Consider the following 25,292-nt stretch of genomic DNA (forward strand, 5'->3'; position numbering starts at 1 on the left):
GGTAGGACCCGGAGCTGTGTAGCTGTGTCTTCCCAATGAAGTGGAGTAGAGGTGGCCAGATGGACCTGTCCCTCACCCGGCCCAACTCTCCTCCCTGAGCAAGTGCATTTGCCTTGCCTGCTGATGGTGGTCAACAGGACGGTGGGGCTTAGGAAGCCTCTGCAGCTGCAGTTGGCAGCTTGAATGGGGGCTGGCCCTGTGTGGGGAAAAGTGCTCCTGCTGAGGGCCTGAGCAGCGGTGCAAGACTGGGGAAGAGGAAAGACTAGGTCTGGGCATGTAACGAGAGCCCGTAGTTGACCTCCATCGTCTGACTCTCTAGGACTCCATCAGAAAGTTTGAGCGAGAGCTGATGTTGGAGCAGCAGGAGATGCTCATGGGAGAGAAGCAGGTGATTCTGCAGCGGCAGCAGGAGGAGATCAGCAGGCTGATGCACATACAGGTGAGTGGCCCCTGCAGGCAGGTGGACAGATGGGTGGATGGATCCTCAGGCTGATGAGATGGCCAGGAGGAGGGGCTGTGGTGCCTCTGTAGAGAGCAGGTGGCCTCAGGCATCTGCAGCGGTGCCTGTGTAGAGAGCAGGTGGCCTCAGGCATCTGCAGCCTTAGGTAAGACAGCCGCCTTCCTCCAGTGTTTTATAGAATCAGCCTTTACTCTCGGCATTTTTGTGTTTCTCTGGACCTGTCGGAGTGTTGAGTACTGTGATTATAATGTCTCCCTCTGTTGTGGGCAGAACTCCACTGCTGGGCCCTTTGGGGCCAGGCAATCTGCTGAGGCTTCTTCTTGAGGACTCACTGGGTGCCAGGCAGCCATGGCCCCAGGCCACTGAGTGGACGAGGATGCAGAGGCTCTGACAGAGTGCCAGACAACCTTGGTTCTCTCACATTCCTAAACCCAGAACAAGAATGGGCAAACCAGGCTGGAGATTTTCTGTCAAGCATGATGCAACCATGAGGGACCCGGGTGAATTTCTCCCCTGAGCCTGAGTGCTCTAAGCCTCCCATGCTGAGCTTCGGGTGCTCTGCTGGGCCTCCCTCCCTTGGTGGGTGTGTCCCTCCTTGTCCTCTTCTCTGGGGTGGAGACATGTGCCTGTCTTCACCGTGCCCAAGGTTCGTCCAGGGTTGGGAGAGCCTGCGCTGAGCCTTAGTTGGACTTCATGTGCTGCCTGTCCTCAATGGTGGCCGCCTCACCCCGGAGTCGAGGTTCAGAAGGGGTCAGGATGAAGTTGTGACAAGGCTGAAGCTTCCTTCCAGGACCAGGATCAGCCTGCTGCCTGGGGCCCATCCTGGAGAGTCTCCATGTCTCTGTGCAGCTCGGCTGTCACCTCCTCATCACTGCTCTCTCATTATGCTTTCCTTTCTAGAAAAATGCTGACTGCACAAGTTTCAGTGAGCTGGTGGAGAACTTTAAGAAGACCTTGAGCCACACTGACCCCATGGTCTTGGATGATTTTGGCACTAGCCTACCCTTCATCGATATCTACTTTTCCACTCTGGACTACCAGGACACAACTGTCCACAAGTCAGTTCCAGCCCCAGCCTTCCCTGGTCCCTAGGGCTTCCTCGAGGTTGGGCTGTGTCAGGTGCCCTGGGAGAGTGAAGGGGATGATGACTGAAGTGCTGATGGGCAGTGGGTGGGTGGAACATGGCTTTCTTGGGGTTACAGGATTCCGTGTATACACAGGGGCTGGGCTGCTGTGTGGACGGGCCATGGCTGGGGGGAATCTGCCCCTTCTGCCCCTCCCCAACCCACCTTGACTTGTATGTAAATGCCAGCTCCTTAAAGTCTCCAGGCCTCTCCTCACTAACCCCTTTTCAGAGTGCAGAGGAAAGACCACCGGGTAGCCTCAGCTTCTGGCCTGGTTGTGCCACTACCTTCCTGTGTGGCCTTGGGCAATTCCCTGCCCCTTTCCCATCTGTCACATGAGGGGCTACTGGGCTGATTCAATGAAAACAGTGTATGTGAAGCTCTGAGTGTGGCCTGGCCCAGGGCTTGTGCTCAGTGTGAGTCAGCTGGGATTATGAGCAGCCATTACTGAGCAGGAAGGATGTAAAAACCTGGCTGTGGGCATCAGGAGCTACGGTGGGCTGTGGGCACTAGGGAGCTACAGTGGACTCTTCAGTGAGGACAGATATAATTAGCCTGGCTTCTCAATGAAAGCTGCTTGGAGGGCTTTAGAGATGGGAGGAACCAAAAAGGAAGGCATTGTTGGGGAATGCCCACTTTTGGCCCAACAGGGGTCAGTCACTGTCTGGGCACCTCCACACAGTTACTTCTCTCAGGACCTAAGAATTTATTTCCAACCTGACACATGAAGTAAAATCCTTTGCTCCAGGGGGCCCCAGGCAGAGTGGCAGATCCAAGATTCCAACCCAGCCTGATGTGGCTCTGAAGTCCTTGCTCTTCTTTGACCCTACACCTGTGCAGGTGCAAACGTGTGGTCAGTGGGGCCAGGGGGTCCTGGAGCCTTCCCCTGACCTCAGATCTTATCTCCTCCTGCTCCATTTTTCAGGCTTCAAGAGCTGTACTATGAGATCGTGCATGTGCTGAGCCTAATGCTGGAAGACTTGCCCCAGGAGAAGCCCCAGTCCTTGGAAAAGGTGGATGAGAAGTAGCTGGGCATGGGGCACCCATGTGCCGAGAGCCTAGTAGACCATGACAGGTCCCTATTAAACACAGGCTTTCTGAGTTGTCCTCTCCAGAGTTGCTGTGATTATGGCATTTCCCCACCTTTTAGAGTTGGGCCTGGACAGATGCTCATGAAGTGTGATTCCCCAGAGCCAACCCCCTGTCCCCCACCACAGGACATGCAGACCTAGGGAATGGGGAGAGGGAAGCTCAAGGCTTGTCCTGGCCAGAGGCCACATCCAGGGCCCATGCTGGATCTAGGCTCCCTGGACCTAGCAGCAAGGACCTGGGGAAGCTGCCTGAGGACCACAGACCAAGAGGGCCTCCAGCTACCCCCCAAAGCACATGGCCCCCTTGAGCTGGTGTTGCCCTGTTGATCTGGGTGCGGGTGTTCTCATACTGACAGAGTCACATCTCTCTCTGTGGACCCACTGCTGCAGAGACCCTTCTTTGGAAGGCTACTCTGATTTCCCCTAGGCTCACCCTAAGGGGTGCTGCTAAGACTGGCAGGATTCTTGTTGTGTGGGCCTGGAGCTCAATCTGGGGGAGTAGACTGCTGGCAATGCCAGGGCACCTTGCACAGAGCCCGGGGCAGGTGGCATCATCAGCACTGTGGGCTGCTGCCTCATATGGTTAGGTAGGACTCTTCACTTAAAAGGTGGCATTTTCTCTGTCATTCCTAGCCAAATGACTACCAGGGCCATCAAGGTCCTGGCACCACTCTGGCTTAGCCATGATGGAACCATCTGAAGGCCCCAGCAGGGTAGCGCAGCACAGGTGACACTCCTTGCTTCAGACTGGCCAGCCCAGAGGCCTGGCAGTGCCCACTCTACACCATTGCTGGAGAGTATGCCCGAGGCCTGTCACCTTGGCAGTGCCACCTCACACAGAGGGGGAGGTGTGTTCTGGGACTGGGACCTATAGCTGGGTGCAGAAAGGCCCCATACCCACACTGGGGATTCAGGTTAGCAGAAAATGCATGGGGTAGAGTGGAGAGTGGCTACACAAACAATCAGGCCTGGGTGGTGGCACCCCTGAAGCCACAGGACAGGGGCCGTAGGAACCTGTCCTCCTGGTTTCATCTATACATCCGACTGCTATCTACTGAGCTATGCTGGGTGCTGGGGCTTCTATGATGAGAAACCCATGGTCTCTCCCTGGCTCTCTTGGTGCTCACAGTTGTGTAGGGAAGACAGTCATCCAGCCACTGAGGAAGTGACAATCATTGAATTCAGGGTGGGGGGACTGCATAGAGAGAATCAGGGCCACATTGAGCATCATGAAAACAGTGTGAAAGAAGGATGGCTCTTCAGGGTGAGACCTGTTGAGGTGCTGTGGGGGAATCCTCTGAGGGCAGGAAATGCCTGGCCACTTCCAGCACAGAGAGAGCTTTGTGTCCATGCCCTGAAGCTGGGCTGGGGTAGATAGGGTGTTTGTGCCCCTCATGACAGGGGGAGTTGCTCTGGGTCTGACATGTCCAGGGATGACGCCACGCTCGGGGCTTCCAGGGGTGCTCTTGTGGGTGCAGCCCCATTAGTAGGGCAGGCAGGCCCCAGGCAATGGCTCCAGTTCAGGGCCGGGGCAAAGCAGACATTGACAGCTGCTCACACAGGGTGTGCCAACATAGCCATGGGAACGCTAAAACATATCCAGCTACTCTCATCAGGAATCCTTGGAATTGCTCTAGGCATCTGAGAGTGAAAAAAAGATTTAAAAATTGGCCTCAGTGGGGCAAGGTAGAAAGTGCCATGGTTTTGGAGTTGGGACAGCTGTGTTCCCTGTTAGGGAGATCTTGGGTAAAGTGTCTGGTCTTTCAAGCCTCACCTATTTCCTGTGAGAAAGGCGATGATAAAATGACTGGGTGCAAGGATCAAATCTCTGTAAGGTGTGAGAAAAGAGGTAGTCAACTCATGGTTCACCCTTCCCCACTGTCAGCCCTGCACCTCTGCTGGGGGCACGTGTAGTGGGCTGTGCTGGTCAGGGGCTGAGAAGGACGAGGCGAGCTTGACGCTGGTGGTGGTGGGGAAAGTATGGAGCTGAGAGCAGGATGCAGAGGTCAGGAACTGCACAGGGGTATGAATGGGTCCCAGGATGGAGCTGGTTCAGAATAGGCAGATGGCACGTCAGATCTGGAAGGCCTGGATCCCATGCCTAGGAAGGCAGACTTTGGGCACAGCCACCAGGGTGTGGTGTGGGAGGGTGCATTAGTCCATTTTGTGTTGCTATAAGACACAAGAATATAAGAATGCTGGAGGCTGGGCAATTTAAAAGAAAAGAGGTTTATTTGGCTCATGGTTCTGCAGGCTGTCCAGGAGGCATGGCAGCACCTGCTTCTGGGGAGGCCTCAAGAAGCTTCTACTCATGGTGGAAGACAAAGCAGAGCCCGTATGTGTCACGTGGTGAGAGAAGGAGCAAGAGAGAGGGGAGGAGGGCTACCAGACTCTTTTAAACAACCAGCTCCCGAGTGAACTAACAGAGTGAGCTCTCACTCATCACGAAGTGGGGGCACCAAGCCGTTCACGAGGGAGCCGCCCCCATGATCCAACACCTCCCACTAGTCTCCACCTCCAACATTGGGAGTCACATTTCAACATGAGATTTGGAGGGGACACACATCCAAATTGTATCAAAAGACAAGCTGACTTTAAGGGCACAAGAAGAAGGCTTTCAGAGAGCAGAGAGCTGGTGGGGGCAGAGGTGACGTGTACAGGGCCGGCCCAGCACTGCTGGCAGAGCAAGCTGATGGATATTTGGCACAAAGTCCCAAAGCAGCATTTCTGTTTGGCTCTATTCGCCTGCAGAGCAAACACGGCAGATTGGAATTCCCACTTGGGCTCTCACCAACTCAAACAGGCTTGGCCAAGACCTTTAATTGATTTGCTTGGGGCAGAAGTGGCTCTGCTTACCCACGCCTGGCTGTGGAAAGCAGGACCCTCCTCACCCTCCCCCGACCCTGGGATCTAGTAGGGTTGACCCTAAATGGCTCCTTCATCTCCAGCCTGCCAGTCTGATGGTTTGGGGGCCACAGTGGGATACAGGGGACTCGGGCCCGAGTCTCCTCCTGGTCATGCCCAAGCCCTCCCCCAGTTCTTGTGGGATGGATCTGGAATTCAAGGCTGGAGGTGTTTGGAAGGTGGCTGGATTTTCTTTTTTTAAAACTGCTTTCTGATTCCACCAGCAGGAAGCAGGCCCTGTATTCTGGAGATCGAGGCAGTGATTGAGAATGTGAATGCCCCTGTCCATTCCGACAGCCCCTAGAAATCTGATACTGGGACTCTGGAGACCGTGCCCCTTGAGGCTTTCTTCAAATGCTTTAGCACACCTCCTAGAGCAAACTGGCCTTCAACAGGTCAGGTCTGGCTCTCTGGGCATCTCTGCCTGTGTCAGGCTTTGTCCCTGGCCCCAGATGGGTCTGCTGTGTTGTCCTACAGGCCCTCAAGAGAGACGATGGTTCTGAATTCCTGACTAGGCTACTCAGAAAGGAGAGGAGGTTGTTCTGATTATAGTCACAGGGGTTGGAAAGAGGGGAAGGAGATAAATGTGATGGTGCAAAAATCTATCAACACACGGGCATCCCCACTCTTCCCCATACTGTGCTACAAAGAATTTTGTCTGTGCTTGGTCGGCCACAGGCTACACCTGCCCCAAGTTCTATGTTTGACTTTATTGTAGGCTTTGTGTGATGTGGCATTAGGAGAATGGTGGAGAGCCAGGCCTGCAGAGCTGGAGGGAAAGGGGAGTATTTTTGCTTTCTCAGCCAGCTCCTGCATTCTCCTCCATGCTGGTCAATGGGCAAAACAGAGGGAAAGTTAAAACACCAGCGAGGTTGGATGAAAACACAACAGGGAGCCGGGAAAATGGAGGGAAGAAGGAAGCAAAATCTGAGGGCTGAGAGTCTGGGAATTGTGGACAGCAGCTATGATATAGCTGGTGGGTATGCCCTGGAGATAGGATAAAGGAGGGGGTTAAGGTTAAGTGTCCTTGTGGGTTAACAGTGGGATCCCTATGGGTGTTCTTTGAGAGAGGCAAATGATGATTGGAATTATCTAAAAATTATTTTTGGTTGCTCTACCTTTCAAAAATGAAGCCCTATGGATAGATTAGACCATGTGGAGTCTGGGTTATATTCAGGTTATATAAAAGATCACCCTGCATAATAGAGACCTACTGGGTTAACAGTGGGAAATGCTAAGAGGGCTTTCCATGGACTGAGCCCTTAGCTGGGATCAGGGGCCTCCAGGTGAAGCATACCAGAGGGTGGTGGCACCAGGTATGACTGTCTTCTTGCAAGATGAAACTAAAGTATCAGAAGGGAAGTGTGGAAGAAACCAGAAGGTGATGAAGAGCCTGTTTCAAAACTCTTGGGAAACTGCAGAGTGACTGGGACCTGTGTGAACTGGTGATGGGACCATGGTGGTGTTCTCACAGCAGCGGAACCTCGCTGCCCTCCAACTTGGCATTTGGGGACCACTGCCCCTGACTTCCTCTCTCTCCAGTGCTACTTCGATGCCTCAGGGCCTGAGATAAAAAGAACTCTTCAAAACTTGACGTTGGAGCTGGGCATGGTGGCTCACACCTGTAATCCCAGCTGCTCAGGAGGCTGAGCTGGGAGGAGTTTGGGGCCAGGAGTTTGAAACCAGCCAGGGCAACATAGTGAGACCCCGTCTCTAAAATATAAAAAAAGAAAAAGAAAAAAGAAAACTTGATGCTGGCCCAGAGAAGGAGGGATCCAAACAGAGGTCAGGCCAGAGCTTCAACGGCACAGCCTGTTCTCCTTACTGACTGTGGAAATACTGCCTTCTGTTTTGCCAGTATTTCTGTTTATAAGATTTTTTCACATGTATGACTTCAATCACATAACAACACTTATTCCCATTAAACAGGTGGCAAAACTAAGGTTCAAAGAGGTGATGTAACCTACCCAAGGTTGTACAACTAAGGGGGAAGAACCAGGATTCACAACCAAGTGTGTCGGGCTCTTTAGCCACTGCTATGGTGCCACACAACAATCTTCCAAGGAATTGTTGTCCCCTTTTATAGGCAGGCAAGCCAGCACTCAGACTCACTGGGCCAAGGTTATCATTAAAGGGCAGAGTCAGTATTTGAACACAGGCCCCTCTGCTCTACTGCCTCATAGCAACCTTATTCTTTCTTACTGAAGCAGCTATTTTTTCAACTTTAAGAACCAAGCCATGATTCCCTTCTGAGAAGGGCCTAACTCTGAGAAGGGGGCGGTGGTTGCACAGACGGGTCTCGGACGGCAGGAAGAAATCAGTGTGTGCAGAAAGGGTGGTGACTGCGGCGTCTAATCAGGAAATTACAGCCTGGGCAGAGAGAGAGGTTTGGCTTGACATCGCCTTTCCCTGGGCTTCAGTACAGCAGGCCCACATGGTGGAGGCTTGGCTGCAGATGGGATGTGCTAAGCAGGCGTGAGCAGGTCACAGCAGGCAGGATGCACCAGCCTGGTCGGTGTCCGGATGCCCACAAGGCTGGCCCTCTAGGGTGGCGACTTGCAGGCAGTTTCCTCTGCCTGCCCTTGCACCCACTCATAACTCGATCAGCAGGAGTGGCAGCTGTGGGCACCTGGAGGGGGTGCCTTGAGAGACTCTTGGCTGGAGTTTTTTATCTGACCCTTGAAAAGGCAAGTGAAAAAGGAGAGAAAACATTATCAGGTGGGAAGAGCTAGCTGCAGAACTATACATATGCGACACCATCTGCATTAAAATGAAAAAGAAAAGGGAGAAATAAAACACCACACATAAAGTGGCAGTGAGAGGTTTTTTTTTTCTCTTTTAGGTGGCAAAGATGATAGACAAAACCTAGGATCGGGCCAGGCGCGGTGGCTCAGGCCTGTAATCCCAGCACTTTGGGAGGCCGAGGTGGGAGGATCACGAGGTCAGGAGTTCAAGACCAGCCTGGCCAATATGGTGAAACCCCGTCTCTACTAAAAAAAAAAATACAAAAATTAGCTGGGCATGGTGGCACGCGCCTGTAGTCCCAGCTACTCGGGAGGCTGAGGCAGAAGAATTGCTTGAACCCGGGAGGCGAAGGTTGCAGTGCGCCGAGATTGCACCACTACACTCCAGCCTGGGCAACAGAGCGAGACTCTGTCTCAAAAAACAAAAAACAAACAAAAAACCTAGGATAGGCCTGGGTGTGGAGAATGGACACCCTTGTCCACTTTTGGCAATGCAAGTAAGTGTGGCCTTCTCATAAGACAATGTGGATTAGATTTTATATGTGTGCTTCTAGGACCCAATCATTCTACTTCTTGAAATTATCCCAAGGAGCTAAATAAATGTCAAATGCACAGAGACGCATGGATAAGGATGTTTACTGTGGCTTGTTGTAATAGGAATATAAGGAATCACCTAAATGCTCATTGGTGAGGAACTGGCTATATTATTATGAATCCATATTTGTGGCCATTAAAAGTAATGATTTCTTGATAAGAAAAGATGTTCTTGATATTTTATTGAGTGAAAAACATGGCTTTCTAGAGCAGCATGGGATCTGGCATCCTTTATGTGATAGTGAGTGAGCATACAGAATGTATGAGCATATAGACATTATGTCTGATGAAGGACATCTGCAAGGATAATCATAAAAATATTCATAGTGGTTTGGGGGATCTTGACTTTTGTCCTCACACTTTTTTGAACTTTTTGAATTTTAGGAATGAGTGTGTATTTTATGATCAGGAAAAACAACAGTTTTTACCTTGAAAACATTGTATGTGTGTCCCTGTGGTAGGTGGAAGGGCATTCTCTGCAGAAGGAACCAAATGCACAAAGGAAAGATGGCAGGAGCTCCGTGAGGGTTAAGGGAGTGCCGAGGTCAGTGTGGCTGCAGCCTGTGCTGTGGGGTGAGGGGTGGGGGGACTGGAGGCTAGGGCAGTAGACTGGAGCCGGATCCTGAGGGGCTCACATGCTCAGCGGGGCAGTTTGGCCTTTAAGGGATGGGAATCGTGGTAAGCAAAGCAGTGACCTGGCTGGATTTCATTCCCACTGCCTCTGAGGGTGGCTGTATCCCCCTCACTTGGCATCTAAGGCTCCTCTATTCTCTCTATTCTGTCTCTCCTTCCTCTTCCCATGCCTCCCAGGGATCCTCTTTGCCTGGCTCAGTCTCACCTCTACTCCTGCATACCCATCCCAGTTCTGCCTGTCTTTTAAGGCTGAGTACCAGGCTCCCTCTAACAGGAAGCTTTCCCAGATTGCTCCCATTAGCCTTGATTTCTCCTTTCTCATGCTCTCACCCTTGACCTTTTGTATCCTACCTTGTATCAGACCTTAATTCCTCTACCCATAGATATTTATTTTCCTAGCACCAGCTGGGGAGGGCTGTGGACTGCAGGGTCGTCCCTGACACCTGGATGCCAGTGATCAGCCTGCCTGAGATATGCCAGCTTTAGAATCCTGATGGAGGGAGGGAGGAGGAGGGCAGCAAAGAGACCCAGCAGTTATTTTATGCCTATCTGTCACAGGCACAGTGCCAAACACCATATGTAACTTTTCACATTTTCCCCACTTTACAGATGAGGAAACAAGCTCAGAGAAGTTCTGTGGCAGTGAATGAGTGGTGGTGCTGAGTTAAACCCAGGCTCTGCCTAACTCCAAAGTTCGTGCTCTTAACCTCCATGATCTTGTCTCTGGCCCTCATTTCCCCACCACACCCGGAGGTAGGCTGGGCTGGGTGGGCTGAGGCAGGGTCTTCCTAGGCCTTGCTGGCCAGAGCAGGAGGCTGGTGAAAGCCCAGGACTTAAGGGACTTCAGAGGGGGACGTGGTTCCCTCTCACCCAAGGGGGAGCTCTTGACCTGCTGGAGGATCTGGGGCAGTGTAGCATCCCTTCTGGGGGCTTGGAAGTGCCACTACCCCCAAGGAAGCAAAGCAAGAGGCTTCCCTGGGGAACCTGTCTGGAGGGGAGGGAGGTTGGACATGTTGATCAAGAAAGAGCGTCTTCACTCAGAAATCCTCCAGCAATACGAGGTCAGTGAGATGAAAATGAGTAATTTTGTGCTTCTGAAGCAACAACCCACTTGACAGCAATATTTAATGGTCACATCTAGGGTCTTTTCAAACCCTGACAGGAAATCCCAAGAGGTAGGCAGGTGGGGCCAATGCCCGTTTGACAGAGGGTTACTGGGGTTCTGTGAGGTGACGTCATGCCCTGGGAAGAGCCCAGCTCACGGGCTAGGATTTGGGCTTCTGGACTCCCCTAGGGGATCGTGCCCTCCTCCAGGCCCCTCCACCAGCCTGGGCTCAGTGGATATCCCTGCCTGGAGGGGCTGGGTGAGTCTCTGTGAGCCTGGGAGGCTGGGTGGGCTTCAGTAGCCCCACTGTGGGCTCTGGACTGTGGGAGAGTTGAGAGGCCTTGGTGGAGTTAATGCCAAGCTTGGGAGAAGCCAGGGGTTCACCATGAATTGTGTGTGCCTGTACTCATTCCGGCCTTGGTGACAATAGGAATGCCAGCTTGGGGATGGAGGAAGGATCCTTGGCCACACCGTGCCTGGGGTGGGGTCTTTTGTGTAAGGGTATCCTTTATTGAGTTGCATTTACCCAGCGGGAGAGAGGTGTGTGTGTGTGTGTGTGTGTGTGTGTGTGTGCATCTGTGTGGGCATGTGTGTGCACAAAGAGGCTGGAGTCTGGGTGGGGATGCGCATCCATCCCAGTGTGTCCTGGAAAGTTCCCAGATAGGCCACAGGAGGGAACAGTTTGGGGAAACCCTTGCTGGGCCCCGCCACAGCCTGGCAGGCGGTGAAGTGGCCAGCCACTTTGTGGCTACGATGCCTTAGAGAGTTTGCCAAGCACTTTCTGTGAAGTCATTGGGATGTTAAACCCTTGGTTCAATTAAATGGGTTAATAAGCATTGTCTGATTTTGATGAAGAATAATAATATAATGTGATAATAGCAATAATGGTGCTATTAGCTGCGATTATCACACGTGCTGCACTGTCCCAGGCATGGAGCGGGGGGCAGCTCGCATTCCCGCATGCTCAGGCCGCGTTTTCCACTCATAAAACCCCATTCTTCAAAGTCTTTCCAGCCCAACTCCCAATATCCATTTTCAGGACAAATTACCAACACTTAAAAAAATTGGTCCATTTTGCGTGAAAGCCAAGTTCAAATTACTGTTACTTTCCCCTTTATGTTGGAAACTTAAAAAAGGATAGGGGTGGGAGCTGAGGGGGACACAGGGGACAGATAGAAGAGGTGAGGCAGAGGAGGGGGAAGAGAGAGAACGGTGTATGGATGAAGAAGAAAAAAGCGAGCCTTCTTGTTTCAGTAAAAATGTATTTCTGGAATGATGTTTCAGTTTACTCAGGCAGAAAAATTAGAAATGGTGTGCTTATTAAACAGGCTAAGTAAGCATGACTATTTTTAGTAGTGTAGTAAAACCTTGGTAATTTGGACCTCTTTAATAAAGATTCCATGATCATGGTGGCTGGCAGGCACACACTGTGTGTGTGTGTGTTGTGTGTGTGTCAGGGCAAGGTAGGGGTGCAGATCGGTTGCTGAGTTGGAGGCTGGGGAGCGGGGAGGGTGCAAGAAGGGACGGAAGGAAAAGGGAAGGACTCCCTCTTAGGAGAACCTGCTTCAAACACTGAACTCTTTTGCTTAGTCATCAAAGATCATTATAAATTCTTCTCACTGAACACTTTTATTGGCACCTACTAGTATGACATCTGTTCAAAGAAGAATGTATTTGAAAACAAAAATTTCATTTCTGTAAAAATCTGTAAAGGTTTACTTGATAGCTGTCATACTGGCTTCCCTCAAATGAGGCTGCATCCCAGGTAGGTGATGACTGGCATCTCAGTGGGAGGACAGGGGCAGTGGGCGGAAGGCTATTCCCTGTCCTGCGGGTCACAGGGTTTTGTATTTTTAAAATAATCATTATTTTATTTCATCATTGCAAAACTGATACATTGTCAGTGCAAAAAGACCTTGAAAGGGACAAATTTAAAAAATGCTCATTTTCCCCCTGTCAGAGGTAGGTGTTATTAACACTTTGTACATATCCATAAATTTCTCTGTGCCTATATGAGAACAAAAATGGCACTGTGCTTAAGACTGTTTTGTTACTTGCCTTGTTTAGCTTTTTTGACAGAGAAGCTCGGTTAAAAAAAAGGGCAATAGTGAATCTATATTTAATTTTATGCTAAACTTACAAAGAAAAGTCATCCATCCCGGGTTGCTCTTTCCTGGCCACATAGTGGACGCTCGATAAAGGAAGTGTCCTTAATGGGGTCGCACTGCTATGCTGCATAGAAAGATGAAGAGTCAGGATGAGGGCCATGCAAGGGGTCAGCTATTGTTGGGGCCTCCAAGGGGCTGCTGGTTGAAGAGGATTCTAGGGAAAGGTTTGCCAAACAGTGAACACAGCCCCTGGGAGTCCTGGGAGTCCTGGGAACCAGCCTCTAAATGCCTCTCTGGGTAACGAAGGGCATAAACACAGATATACTTTTTGAATAAAATTGAGGTAAAAATATACATAACATAAAATTTACCACTTTAACCTTTTAAGCTGTACAGTTCAGTGGCATTAAGTGCATTCACATTGTTATGCAACCATCACCAACATCCATCTCCAGAGCTTTTTCATCCTTCCTGAGACTCTGTACCCATTAAACAGTAGCTCCCCTTTCCCCATCCCTCAGCCCTTGGCAGCCACCATTCTATTTTCTGTCTATGAATTCACCTCTTCTAGGAACTTCATGTAAGTGTAATCACAATCTTTGTCCTTTCGTGACTGGCTTATTTCACTTATCACAATGTATTCAAGGTTCATCCATGTTGTAGTTGTGTCAGAATTTACTTTTTAAGGCTGAATAATATTCCACCGTATGTATACACAACATTTTGTTTATCCATTCATCTGCTGATGGGCACTGGGCTTGCTACCACTTTTTGGCTATTGCGATAAACATGTTTTAGCTACTGCTGTGAACGTGGGTATGCAAATATCTCTCTGAGCCTCTGCTTTCATTTATTTTTGAGTATATACCCAGAAGAGAACTTACTGATCATATGGTAATTCCATGTTTAATTTTTTGAGGAATCATCTTACTGTTATTTTTTTGTTGTTGCTGTTTGTTTGTTTTTGACAGATTCTCACTCTGTTGCCCAGGCTGGAGTGCAGTGGCATGATCTTGGCTCACTGCAACCTCCAACTCCTGGGTTCAAGTGATTCTCCTGCCTCAGCCTCCTGAGTAACTGGGACTACAGGCATGTGCCACCATGCCCAGCTAATTTTTTTGTATTTTTAGTAGAGACAGGGTTTCACCATGTTGGTCAGGCTGGTCTCAAACTCCTGACCTCAAATGATCTGCCCACCCTGGCCTCCCAAAGTGTTGGGATTACAGGCGTGAGCCACCGCGCCTGGTCCATCGTACTGTTTTCTGTAGTGGCTGTTCCATTTTACATTCCCAGAAGCAATGCACAAGGGTCCCAATTTCTCCGCATCCTTGCCAACACTTGTTATTTTCTTTTTTGATAATAGTCATCCTGATGGGTGTGAGGCGCTATCTCATTGTGGTTTTGATTTGCATTTTCCTAATAACTAGCAATGTTGAGCCTCTTTTCATGTGCTTATCGGTCATTTGTATATCTTGTTTGGAGAAATGTCTATTCAAGCCCTTTGCCCATTTTTGAATTTGTTTTTTTTATTGTTCAGAAACACTTTTAAAAGCGGTGCCAAGAGCTGCCTGTGCCGAAAAGGAGTGAGCGAGTGAGTGGCAGAAGGAGAGACGCAAGAGAGAGGACACAAAGGAGTGCAGAGAGGGGGAAAGGGTCAAGATATATTTTGTGGAATGTGGGGGTGAGGGAGGGCCTTCCCTCAGTTCTTTTTTTTTTTTTTTCTTTTTTAGATGGCGTCTTGCACTGTCGCCCAGGCTGGAGTGCAGTGGCGCTATCTTGGCTCACTGCAAGCTCCGCATCACGGGTTCACGCCATTCTCCTGCCTCAGCCTCCTGAGTAGCTGGGACTACAGGCACCTGCGACCACACCCAGCTAATATATATATATATTTTTTGTATTTTTAGTAGAGATGGAGTTTCACCGTGTTAGCCAGAATGGTCTCGATCTCCTGATCTTGTGATCCACCCACCTCAGCCTCCTAAAGTGCCTCAATTCTTTTATTCAACAAATATTTATTGAGCATCTACTATGTGCAGACACTTCTGAGGGGTTGCTGTCTATACCTGCTTGACTCAGTTCACCATGCTGGCTGTCTGACTACACTGATCCTGTTCAGCTGCCAGGGCCAGCCTCTGGGAGGCTGTGCTTATAGTCACAGCCCATTGACTCTGCAGTCAGGCTAGGGACTGAGTCCCTAAAGTGGTGTGGTACAGCTTAGGACAGGTTACATGACCTCTCTGAGCTCCCTATTTCCCATTTATAAAATGAAGCTAATAAGAGAAATGAAACATGACAAGTGCAGTGGGGGACAGCACAGAGTGAGACATATGCCTCAGCCAGCCACAGCAGCTTTCATCCCCTGTGAGGGCCAGCCTGCCCTCTGCCTCCTCCCTGCTCCACAAGCAGCTTTCTGCACCCTGACCTGCTCCTCAGCAGTGGTCTGATTCATGGAATTGCAGCCCCTCCAGCCAGGGCTCCAGTGGCCCTCTCTCGTGAGTGCTCTGCAGCTGCTTGACAGGTAGAGGTAGACACCTGCCCTGGGCAGTACCAGCCAGTCAGGAGGCAGGACCCAGGAACCTGCAAAAGCAACGTGGGAGTGTGAAGAGTGGGGTTCCCCTGATGGGAGAGGCAAGGAGGCAGGGACCAGCAGGGGCTGGGGGGTGGCCTCAGGGTTGGGGGGGCCTCCCCATCTAGGAAACAGGAAGCTTGTAATCCGGACTGACGTGGGAGCTTGGATTTCGTGATTGAGAATTCAGGGCCCTTTCTTCACCAAAAAGCTGCTCTGTGCCTCTGTCTGCCCCTACCCCAGGGCTTCCTCTGTCCCTGATACCTGTACCCTTTGCTGCTGTCACATAGCCCGGAGCTTAGGAGGGCAAATCCTAGGGCCTGGGGCCTTTTCTGTCTCAGTCCTGGAGCCCAGCTGAGTCTAGCTTCTTGAAGAGAATGATAATTTTTTATTTCCTTTCCCTCCTGAATACAAATATGATTCATGTAAGGGTAATGTACAGCACAGTGGGTGCGAGTGCAGGCCCTGGTCAGAGGGTCTGAGTTCAGGTGCTGCCTCTACCCCTCATTAGCTGCCTGTGCCATGTTGGGCAAGTTACTGATTCCCTTTGAGCTTCAGTTTCTCCCTGTGAAAAATAAGGATAACAAATCCCTCCCTCATGAAGTTGCTCTGAGGAGCTTGCTGGGGCCTGGCGCTCAGGAAGAGCCTGCTGTTAGCTACTCATAACATGATATGCAAACAAAAAGAAGTGTCCAGGCATCCTTGCCCCATAGTGCCGGGCGCCCCCAGAAGAGCATGCTGGGGTGAGTACCCCTGCTTCACCCCCCTGCCCCGCATCATCCCTGCTCATCTCTTAGGGTATTGACTGGGCTCTGCCTCTCCCCAGAGGCCAGGTAGGTGGCAGGAATTGGGCCTGGTTCCTCTCCCAGGGCCTGGCCCACAAAAGATTTTGGGGAGATTGTACCACAGGACAATAGGCTGGGTGATCGAGGGCCCAGAATCTAGGATAGTTCCTGGGGTGGGGTGGGGGTGTGGCCAGGAGGACTGTCAATCATGACTCATATTCAGGACACCCTGCAGAGGTGGGGACAGAAAGCTGAGCTGGGAAAATCCCAAATGACATCTAAAGTGACCTGTTGAGAAATTTTGACAGGTAAGTCCTATTAATGCAGAAAGCGGGGAATAGGACCTCAAGAGGAGAACCAGGGCATTTCACTTTAATAAAAGAATAACAATACCAGCCTCACAGGGCTGTGTGCAGCTAAAGGGGCTCATGAATGAGGAGTGTACACTTAGCTTGGGGCTCGGGGCCTTGTGTAGGTTCAGTCAGCATTGGAGCTTGGTACTGAACATAGGGATGGAGACACCTCCCCAGAAGGGCCTTGCCTGACCACCTGGTTTAAAGTGAGACCCCTTTACTCTCACAGCACCCTGTTGTTTTTCAGCCTAGGTTGTAATTACACACGTCTGTTTACTTGTCCGGCAGAGCGGGGGCTGCGTCTGTTTCCACTGCTCCATCCTAGCACTGAGAGCAGGGGCACAGTCAATGTTAAATGAATGGCGGTCTCCTCCCCGTCTTCTTCAGGCAGAGCTGGCTAGGAATTCTGCCTTTTTTTTTTTTTTTTTCCCAGAGGATTGGGCTTTCAGAGCCCCCTACAGTCCCTAGCCCCCTTCAGAGATGACCCTGCAGCTGGAGCAGCGGGGAAGGTCTGCATGCTGTAGTCTTTGCCAGCCACAGATGGGGGGGAACAGCTGGGAGGGGCCTGCGGCTGGGTCTTTCACTCACCTGCTTGGCCACAGTCCTTGATGGATGGCGGGGTCATTCTGGGACTACTTCTGCCCTTCAACCCGTCTGCAGCTGTTTGGCCTGTGGCCCCACAGGTACACTGCATCTCCACCTGAGCCCTGTGTGGCTCCCCTTGCACCTGGTGCTAGACCTGACTTTCAGGAGAGGCTTCCTTTTTGCTCTTCACTTTCCTCCAGCCCGCCTCCTTCTAGGTCTCCCCTGACTCCTACCCTCAGCTGAGACCAGGGCCCTCTGGCCTTGGCAGATGTGTGAGGCTGAGGGAGGCCCTGAGTCCAGATGTTGTTGTGTTTATGTTCCCAGAGAGTGAGGGGTCGGAGCTCTGGACTGGAGCCGCTGGGGGAGGGGTGGTCTGGCTCCAACACCCTGCCCTATTCCACCCCCACCCCCACTAGCCTGTGTATCTGGCCCTGCCCATCTCAGAGCTCCACACTCCAGGTCTCACAGCATCAGGCTGACCATCTTCCAGGGAGGACCTCTCTTCATTCCTCATCTGAAGGTGAGAAAACCAGTGGAAAGATGCCTGGCTTTGGAATTAAAAAACCTACTGGCTCAGTGTGACCTTGGCCCAGCTACAGAGCCTTGGTTCCATCTGTAAAATAGGGACAACACTCCTGACCTCAAAGGCTATGTTGACCTGGCTTGAGAATGTGTGCACAGGGCTCTCCAGCTGTCAGCTCGTGACTAAGCCTGTGGCTGTGCCCTGCTCCTAGCTAGGGCTTGCCTGGGTCCAGGGCAGTGCCAACCCCCATCATAAGGTGATTCTAAAGCAGAATATCAACCCCTCCTTCCTCCCCCACTGCAGCTGCAAACATTTTGTTTTGCCATTAGAAATGACTTACTTAAGGGAAGCAGAATTTTACAGGCAGTTTACAGGCTGGTCTTGTTCAGTAGTTTCCAAAAGCCAGGGGAGGGCGGAGGCGGCCAGCAGTCCCCACAAGTTGGGATGGATTGGAAGTGAGAAGCGTGTCCTGTGTGATGGACACTTTCTCCTGCACAGCCGCACGCCCCTCGGTGGGCTCTCGGCACGTTGCGGGCATTAGGGAGAAAGGCAGCGGGAGGCCCTCGCTATACTCTGATAGATCCAGTCCCCTCAGTCCTCCTGGAATAGCCTGGCCCTGGCTCCGAGGACAGAAGAGGGGCTGTTGCTGGGCCCACAGAAGAAAAGGCAACCCCAGGCATAAAGAGGCTCTCAGCAGCCCCTGCCCGAACGCTCCTGGCAGGCAAGGGCCCCATAGAACCCTGGGGCCTCGAGGGTCACCGCAGACCCGGCCTGGGAAGAACCCGTAGAGTCCCTCAGCCGCGGAGGGAGGGGGTTCTCGCTAAGACGTCCCGCGGACAACGCCAAGAGGCACAGCTTAGCGGTTGCGCACCGGACAGGCTCGCAACGCAGGACGGTGACCTCATGGGAGCCAGGCCGAGCAGGTCAAGAATGGTGGTGGGGAAGCGGGGTAGGGAGACCTCAGCGGGGGCTGCCTCGGCGCTCTGCTCCTACCCAAGGGGCCCGGTTCCCTTTCTACCCACAGTTCCCTTTCTATCCGCCTCCCTCCTCAGCCCAATGAAGCAGTCGGGGCTCAGCAGTGCTTAGCACGCTCGGACTATGGTTTTAATAGACGTACATGGACAAGTCGATATAGACAGATTTATAATTCTATACAGTCAGTCCAACATACACAGGGACGCTGTAAACAGGGGCGCGGGCCGGAGAGCGGGTGTGCAAAGTGGGCGCAGGGCCCTGGGGCCGCGCCCCTTGCTCTACCGGCTCGACTCTTGCACAGCGGGCGGTGAGGAGGGAGCTGTTCGCCCAGACAGAGGGCCACCTCCTAGCCCGGGAGCAGAGCAGAGGGCCTGGGCCTGCAACTAAGCTCAAGGCTGGGGTGTTCTGAGATGGACCTCCCCCACCTCCCGCCAGGTCCGCACTGCCCGCTGCCGCTCCGTGGCCTTAATATAGGGCTCCGGGGCGCAGAGCCAGCGAGGCTCTACCAGGCGCGCCGGGGCCGTGTGCGGCTCCACTGAGTGCCCGATCCTGGGCTGGGGGCACCGTCCCCCCAAACCCAACGCCCGCCCCAACACGGATCCGACTCGAGCTAAGGCGCTCTCGGCCGGGCCCAGCTCGGAGAGGGCAACTTGGTTTGTACGGGGTCGGGAAATCCTAGGCAAGTCCAGGCCCCGCACATCCAGTCCGCAGGCCCGGCCGCTCAGTCCGGATCCAGCGCGGCGGGGACGCGGGCTACGAGGGCGTCCTCCCCCAGCCGCTGGGCCTCGGCGCTCGCCTACCGCGCCGCGTGCCCTCCGCGGAGTGGGCCTCCGGGGCCCGTGGGAACACACACACACCACCCGCGCCATCCCGAGAGAAATTGCAACTCATCCATTTTTTCGCGGCACTTTTCTCCGACGTCTTTTTGCTTTTTTTTTTTTTTTTTTTTTGTCTTTTTGGAGGGCAGAGTGGGGTCCGGAAAAGCAAACACAAAACCAACCCGGAGTGGGAAGTGGGAGGAGGGGGCTGCGCAGGTGTGAGGTCCGCGGCGCGGTGAGCTGGGGCTTGCGAGCCGGGGCCCCGCGTGCGTCCTCAGCGCCCGCGCCCTTCCCCGCTCCGGCAGCCGGCCCGCGTGGTGCGGCGGGGCGGTCAACTGTTGTACTGGCACGCGTTGAGGCCCGAGGCCGGGCCCTGCAGGCCGCCGTAGCCAAACGACGAGTGCTGTTTGGACTTGAGCCGCAGGCTGGCTAGGCTCGAGTTGCACGTGTCCCGGTAGACGCTGTAGGGCGAGGCGGGAGTGCCGTACGGGCAAGCGCCCGGCGACATGGCCGAGTTGAGCGAGGAGCCGGTGAGGTTGTTGATGTTGTTGAGGCCCGAGTTGGGCATGCCAGGCACGGCGCCTGGGCCCATGCTGGACGGCATGGTCATGGAGGAGATGGAGCTGGGTGCCGAGAACATGGACTGCGACGACAGCGGGCTCATGGAGTTGAAGAAGGTGAAGCTCTTGGTGGAGAGCGGCGCTGGCGCCAGGCTCTTGGCGGCCCAGTTGTTGTAGGAGTAGCCGGCGGCGTACACGTCCTCGTAGGGCTGCACTAGGCCGCTGAACTGCGGCACGTAGCCACCCTTGCACAGGTCCAGCTGCTGGTTACGCTCGCGCTTACGCCACTTGGCTCGCCGGTTCTTGAACCAGACCTGGGGGAGGGGACGGGAGAAGGGTCAGGGCCGCTGCGGGCCGGGAGGGACCCCACCCCCTTCCCCACCGCCTGGAGCCCTCCGTCGGCCCGCTGCCCTCCGAACGTCGTTTCTCTCCTTCGACCGATATTTCCGCTCCTGCATTCCCTCCACAATGGTTCCTTTCCTGTCCCCAGAAAATACTAATTTCTTTTTCCGATCTTTATCCTCTCCCGAAATTATATCCGTTTTCTTCTCCGAATACGGATTCTCGTTTATTTTAACAGATATTCGTTTTTTTTTCTTCCTCTCTCAACCAGTTCACCTCTGCCTTCTCCCCTAAACGGGTTCGCTCTATCTACTAAATATTTCAGTCTTTTTATTCTCCCTCAAATTCAAAAGGTAATTTTCCTCCCTGAGACATAGGACTTTCCGACTCCCCCAATTCTTCGATCTATTTCATCGCTCAAATAGTTCGTTATCATCTTTATCGGCAATATTTGATGTTTTCTTTTTGGCTCCAAATGTATTTTCGTTCAGTCCACCCCACTGTCTGAACCTCTTTTTTCTCCCTCAGTCTGTTTTCTTGTTTATCCCCCATTTTTGATCCTTTTGAATCGTCCTCAAATATTAGGCTTTTGAATCCTTTCCAAATATCTGACCTGCACTGTTCCCCTTAAACAGTTGATTCTTTTTCTCAAATACCTGATCTTTTTGCTTCCTATTTAATTTCTTTCCTGCCGCCTAAATAAATGCCAAATATGTTTCTCCACAAATACTTAATTTTTTTCTATTCTTACTAGTTTCTTCTAATCTTCCTGCCCTTCCTTTTCTCCCCCCAAATTTGGTAAGAACCTCCTTCCTAGAACTCCCCCATCCTTACCTATCTGCCTACCGCATGCCCTCTGCCCACTCGGATTTTCCTCCAGTTCTGAGTGGAGTTTCCTGAGCTAGTTTGCCAGATCCCCGCTTCTCAGCTTTCCCTAGTCCCCAGCACTGACACTACCTGATTCCACCCCCACCCACCCCTACCACCATAAACCTGGGCAGGATTAGTAAGTTCAGGATTACTGAGTGCTGTGTCTTCATTCCAAGTCCCACTGGGCTGGCCAGCCTGCCTAGGGAGGGGTGAGGGCTGGGGTTATGGTAAGGAGTCTGTGGGCCAGCTGGGATTTCGGTCGACTTGGGAGGTGCTCCCAATATCTGATTAAATATTTGCGCCCCCAGGGAAGAAATGATTCTCTTGCTACCCTGGCAGGAAAGCCTTGCTTTTACTGGAAACCAAACGGGTGAGAAGAGGGAGAATGCAGGCTGGTCTTGGGTCTGAGATGGCATATCCTAAAAGGGACTGGGAAGGACATTTGGCTCCCGGAGGCACCCCCCACCTCACCTGACGGGAGACCTTCCAGAAAGGGCAGAAGGCAAAGGGTCCTACTGATGGCTGGGGAGGGTGGAGACTATCTTGAGCTTTTAGAGAATCTGCTTGTGAGATGGGACCACTGCTCCAGGAAGTTTTGAGAGCCCCAAACCCAGGCACCTTTCAGGCTTCTCCGAGGCAGCCAGACAGGACCTGCCTTTCCCTTTCGTTTTCGGGATAAGGCCAGCAGCTCCCGAGGTCCCCAGCGGCAGGGAATCCACTGCCCAGTCTCTGGCCCAGGGTATCCTGCTAACATCTGAGTGGGTCCTGGGCCCCATAGAGCATGAGGGAGTCCCCTGGGGGCACAGGTCTTTGGGCTGGGGTTGCCTTAGTCCCAGGATCAGGTAGGATGAGGGTCAAAGGGGTTGAAGGTCCGAGGCGCCTGGAGGCCTGGCAGACGCTAGTGGGCCAGGGCCTAAGGTGGGGATCTCCGGTGAAGGGAGGGAGCAGGTCTGAATGGTGGGAGAGTGAAGGTCTGCTTGTGGGTCTAAGCTTTGGAGGGCTGCAGCAGAGGCGGCCCGGGAGCCCTCTGCGCGGGTGCCCTTAGGCGCGCACCCCTTGCTCACCCGCACGCGCGGCTCGGTGAGGTTGGTCCACACGGCGATCTCCTCCCTCATGCTCATGTCGGGGTAGCGGTTCCTCTGGAACGTGGCCTCTAGCTCTTGCAACTGCTGGCTTGTGAAGTGCGTACGTTGCCGCCGCTGCTTCTTCTTCTTGGCTGGGTCGTCTGCGCCGCCGCAGCCCGTGCCTCCCGCACCACTGTCCTCGGGCCCCTTGGGTTCCCCGCCGCGCTCCTTCTCTGCAGTAGGCAGGACGGGGAGCGGGTCACCTGGGCTTACGCCCCGCTGCACCCCGTCCCGGCTCCACCGAACCGCTCGCCACCAGCGCTGGCGGTCTTCCCTCCCTCCCTCCCTCTAGGGTTCCTGGGAACTGTCCCCACTGGAAAGCGCCCGCCGGGTGCTGGTCGTCAGTAGGCACCTCTAGTCTGGTGTGCCGCGGAGAAGAGCCCAAGAATCGGAGCTGGAGCCGCGGGCCTGCGTTCCTGGCTGGGCAGGGCCTGCACCCTTAGCTCGGCTCAGATTCTGGCCCTGCTGCTGATGTTCCCAGCAAATGTATGCTTTTTGTTTGTTTTGCGAGCTCTTAGGGGGTCTAAATCTGAGGGGGTCTCTGCTTTTCTGAACTAGGATCAGATCTTTCCAGCCTAAAGTCCCTCCACTTTCTTCTCCTCAGGGGTGTATGGGAGCCCCACTGGGCAGGCACAACACAGCCGGGTTCTCGGCCTTGCTTCCGGGCCTCCAGTCCCAAAGCCTAGAAAACCCCACCAACTGCAGCCCAGACAGACAGACTCTGTCTAGGTGACCTCGGGCTTTAGTCTGTCTCTCTTTGAAGCTACACAAAACACACGCAGTCATAGAAACATTAATACATAAAGAAAAAGAGTTTAAAAACAAAACACAGAAGCCCAGAAGAGCTCACAGCTCTATGCCTAAAGACACTAAAAGGGCCACAAATTCTCAAAATCAGACAGGAAGAAACACAGAGCAAATGTAAATTAAGAAGCCAGAAAGCTCCGTACAAACACACCCCTAACTAAATACAGAGCTGTAAGTGTATAAACTCCAGGTTGACAGAAGCATTTATTTCTCTGGGATTTAAAAAAATAATGTACCGTTGTAGATAGATTTTTAACTCCTTCCCAATAAGGCCCTTGTAGAGATAATTTTTAAATCCCAGAGAAACACATTATAGTTAGATAATTTAAATTCCCCAAATAACACCACTGTAAATGGATTTTGAGAAAATTCCGGAGAAACGCGCCATTTTGGATTGACTTTTTAAAATCTCTGGAAGAATAATGTTGCATGTAGATATTTTAAATTCCAGACCTACACTTCGTACATTAATTCTTTCAAAATCGAAAGATACAGTTAAAATTAATTCATCCTCATAGATTTGGTTCAAAAAATCAATCTACGATTATACATCTCTCTAGGTTTTAAAAATAAAACCAACCAAAGACCGCGCTTAAAACTTTTGAAAACAAAAGTATAGGTCAGCGTTGATTGTGTTTTAACCAAGCAAACAACCTCTCAGAAAAATCACTTAGGGATGCAAAAGAGAAACAGATACTAAGAAAGTGGAGAGAAACATTCAGCTGTGTATAAGAAATGAACGCAGAAGAGGCGCCCACACCGGGGAGCTCGGAGCCCCTCGGGAACCCGGCCGGCTGCGCTGGGCAGCGGATTCGCTGCCCCACTGCCCGCGCCGGCCACCCGCGGGCCCAGTTCGCTGCTGGAAAAAAGCTCCAGCTCGGACAAAAAAGGCAGCGCGGAGGCAGACGCGCAGGAGCCGGGGCGGGGGCCAGAGCCAGGGCCAGGGCCGGGCTGCTTCGGGCTTCGGCCGCGCACGTGGGCCGGATCCCTTGATCGGGGTTCCGGCTGGCCTTGCTGGGAGTCCGGCCGCGCCTGTTGGCCCGCTCGCCCTCACCGTCCTCTGTGTCTCCCTTCTACTTGATGACCCCTCTCCCCCCGTTTACTCTTCCCGCCCGCCCCTTCTCTTTGGTCTCTTTCATTCTGTCGCCTACTGTCACGGTGTTAACCTCCCTCTCTGTCTCTCTGAGTGCGTTCTCTCGCCCGTCACCCCTATTCCTTTCTCGGTCTCCTCCTCTCCCTTCGTCCGAGCCGCTCCTTAGCGCCCAGTTGCGCAAATCAAATTTTTTCCCGTTCTATTTACTCCTGATCAAGAGGGGCTGTCAGTCCAACCCTCCAGCTGTAGGCTCGTGCATCTGCCAGTCTCTTGGCGCGTGGGGACCGCGTGGAAGTGCCTTCGCGTGTGCGTAAGTTTCCGCGTTCACCGTCAGGTCGAGAACGGGAAAAAGAAAGCTCCTGACGCTTCTGGGGCGGAGAGGGAGCTTGGTTGCACGGCGCGGGCGTCAGGCCCTGCTCCCAGCTCCCCGTGCTCCGCGCCCGGGTAGGCTCTGTGCGCGCCGCGCGGGGAACGGCGCTTACCTGGCAGCTCCGTGTCAGACGACTCGCTGGCGGAGTTCTCGAGCGGCTCGCGGGGGTCGGCTGGCCGGGCCAGGTGGAAGGCGGGCCCCATGTCATGGGGTGGCGGCGGCGGCGGCCGGAGCCCCTCCGGCAGCCGCTCCAGGCTCATGCCCCCCTTGAAGGCGTCCATGGAGGTGGGGACCGCGGCGGGCGCTCCAGGGGCCGGGGCTGGGCGCGCCCCGCCGCCCTGGCTGCGACCTGCGGGGACAAGAGTGCAGCGCCTAAGCGGCTGCCCTCCAGGGCTGCCGGCGCCCGCAGCGACGCCGTAGCCGCCCCATGGACCGCCCGGGGCTGCGGCGCCGGGCGGGCAGAGGCGGCGGCAGCTTCTTGCGACCGGGCGCCTGGCTCAGCGCTCCGCGCTGCGCTCCTGCCGCTCGGGCCTCAGCAGCCCGGCCGGCCCCGGCTCCGGCTCCGGCTCGCGATCCGGGGCCGGTTTCTAAGGCTCCGGACGGCGCCGGCAGAGTCTGTCTTAAAGCGACAGCGCGCACAGCCAGGTTCCAGCAGTCCCTGCGCCAGGGGTGCTGGGTGGGGTGGGCCTGGGTGGGAGGGGGTTGGGGAGGGAGCGAGCGAGCGAGGGAGCGCGGGCGGAATCCAGCCCCAAGCCGCC

At 53.4% G+C, this 25,292-nt stretch overlaps 2 protein-coding genes across 3 annotated transcripts in view; one reads left to right on the forward strand and one right to left on the reverse strand.

Annotated features, from left to right (window-relative positions):
- The window catches only part of CATSPER3 (cation channel sperm associated 3), a 43,779-nt gene extending 41,094 nt beyond the window's left edge, over window positions 1-2,685 (forward strand). For both annotated transcript variants that reach the window (XM_031011512.3, XM_055386651.2), the window contains 3 exons: window positions 320-439; window positions 1,361-1,518; window positions 2,510-2,685. In XM_031011512.3, coding sequence (XP_030867372.1) covers window positions 320-439; window positions 1,361-1,518; window positions 2,510-2,612 — 381 coding nt within the window. In that variant the 3' untranslated portion in view covers window positions 2,613-2,685. The remainder of the gene's footprint in view (window positions 1-319; window positions 440-1,360; window positions 1,519-2,509) is intronic.
- A 16,249-nt stretch (window positions 2,686-18,934) lies between these two features.
- PITX1 (paired like homeodomain 1) lies at window positions 18,935-25,156 on the reverse strand. Its single transcript, XM_004042533.5, has 3 exons — window positions 24,647-25,156; window positions 22,205-22,437; window positions 18,935-20,242 (listed from the first exon to the last, which is right to left on the reverse strand). Exons 1-3 carry the CDS (start codon window positions 24,813-24,815, stop codon window positions 19,700-19,702), a joined length of 945 nt encoding a protein of 314 aa, XP_004042581.1. The 5' UTR covers window positions 24,816-25,156; the 3' UTR covers window positions 18,935-19,699.
- Between the last annotated feature and the right edge of the window lie 136 nt (window positions 25,157-25,292).

This window comes from Gorilla gorilla, chromosome 4 (assembly GCF_029281585.2).
Source record: "Gorilla gorilla gorilla isolate KB3781 chromosome 4, NHGRI_mGorGor1-v2.1_pri, whole genome shotgun sequence".
Classification (NCBI taxonomy): Eukaryota; Metazoa; Chordata; class Mammalia; order Primates; family Hominidae; genus Gorilla; species Gorilla gorilla.

Coding starts and splice junctions, on each gene's coding strand:
- PITX1 (XM_004042533.5), bottom strand. CDS start 24,815: ATGGACGCCTTCAAGGGGGGCATGAGCCTGGAGCGGCTGCCGGAGGGG. Junction 22,438..24,646: donor GTCTGACACGGAGCTGCCAG/GTAAGCGCCGTT, acceptor TGCCTACTGCAG/AGAAGGAGCGCGGCGGGGAA. Junction 20,243..22,204: donor TCACCGAGCCGCGCGTGCGG/GTGAGCAAGGGG, acceptor CCCCTCCCCCAG/GTCTGGTTCAAGAACCGGCG.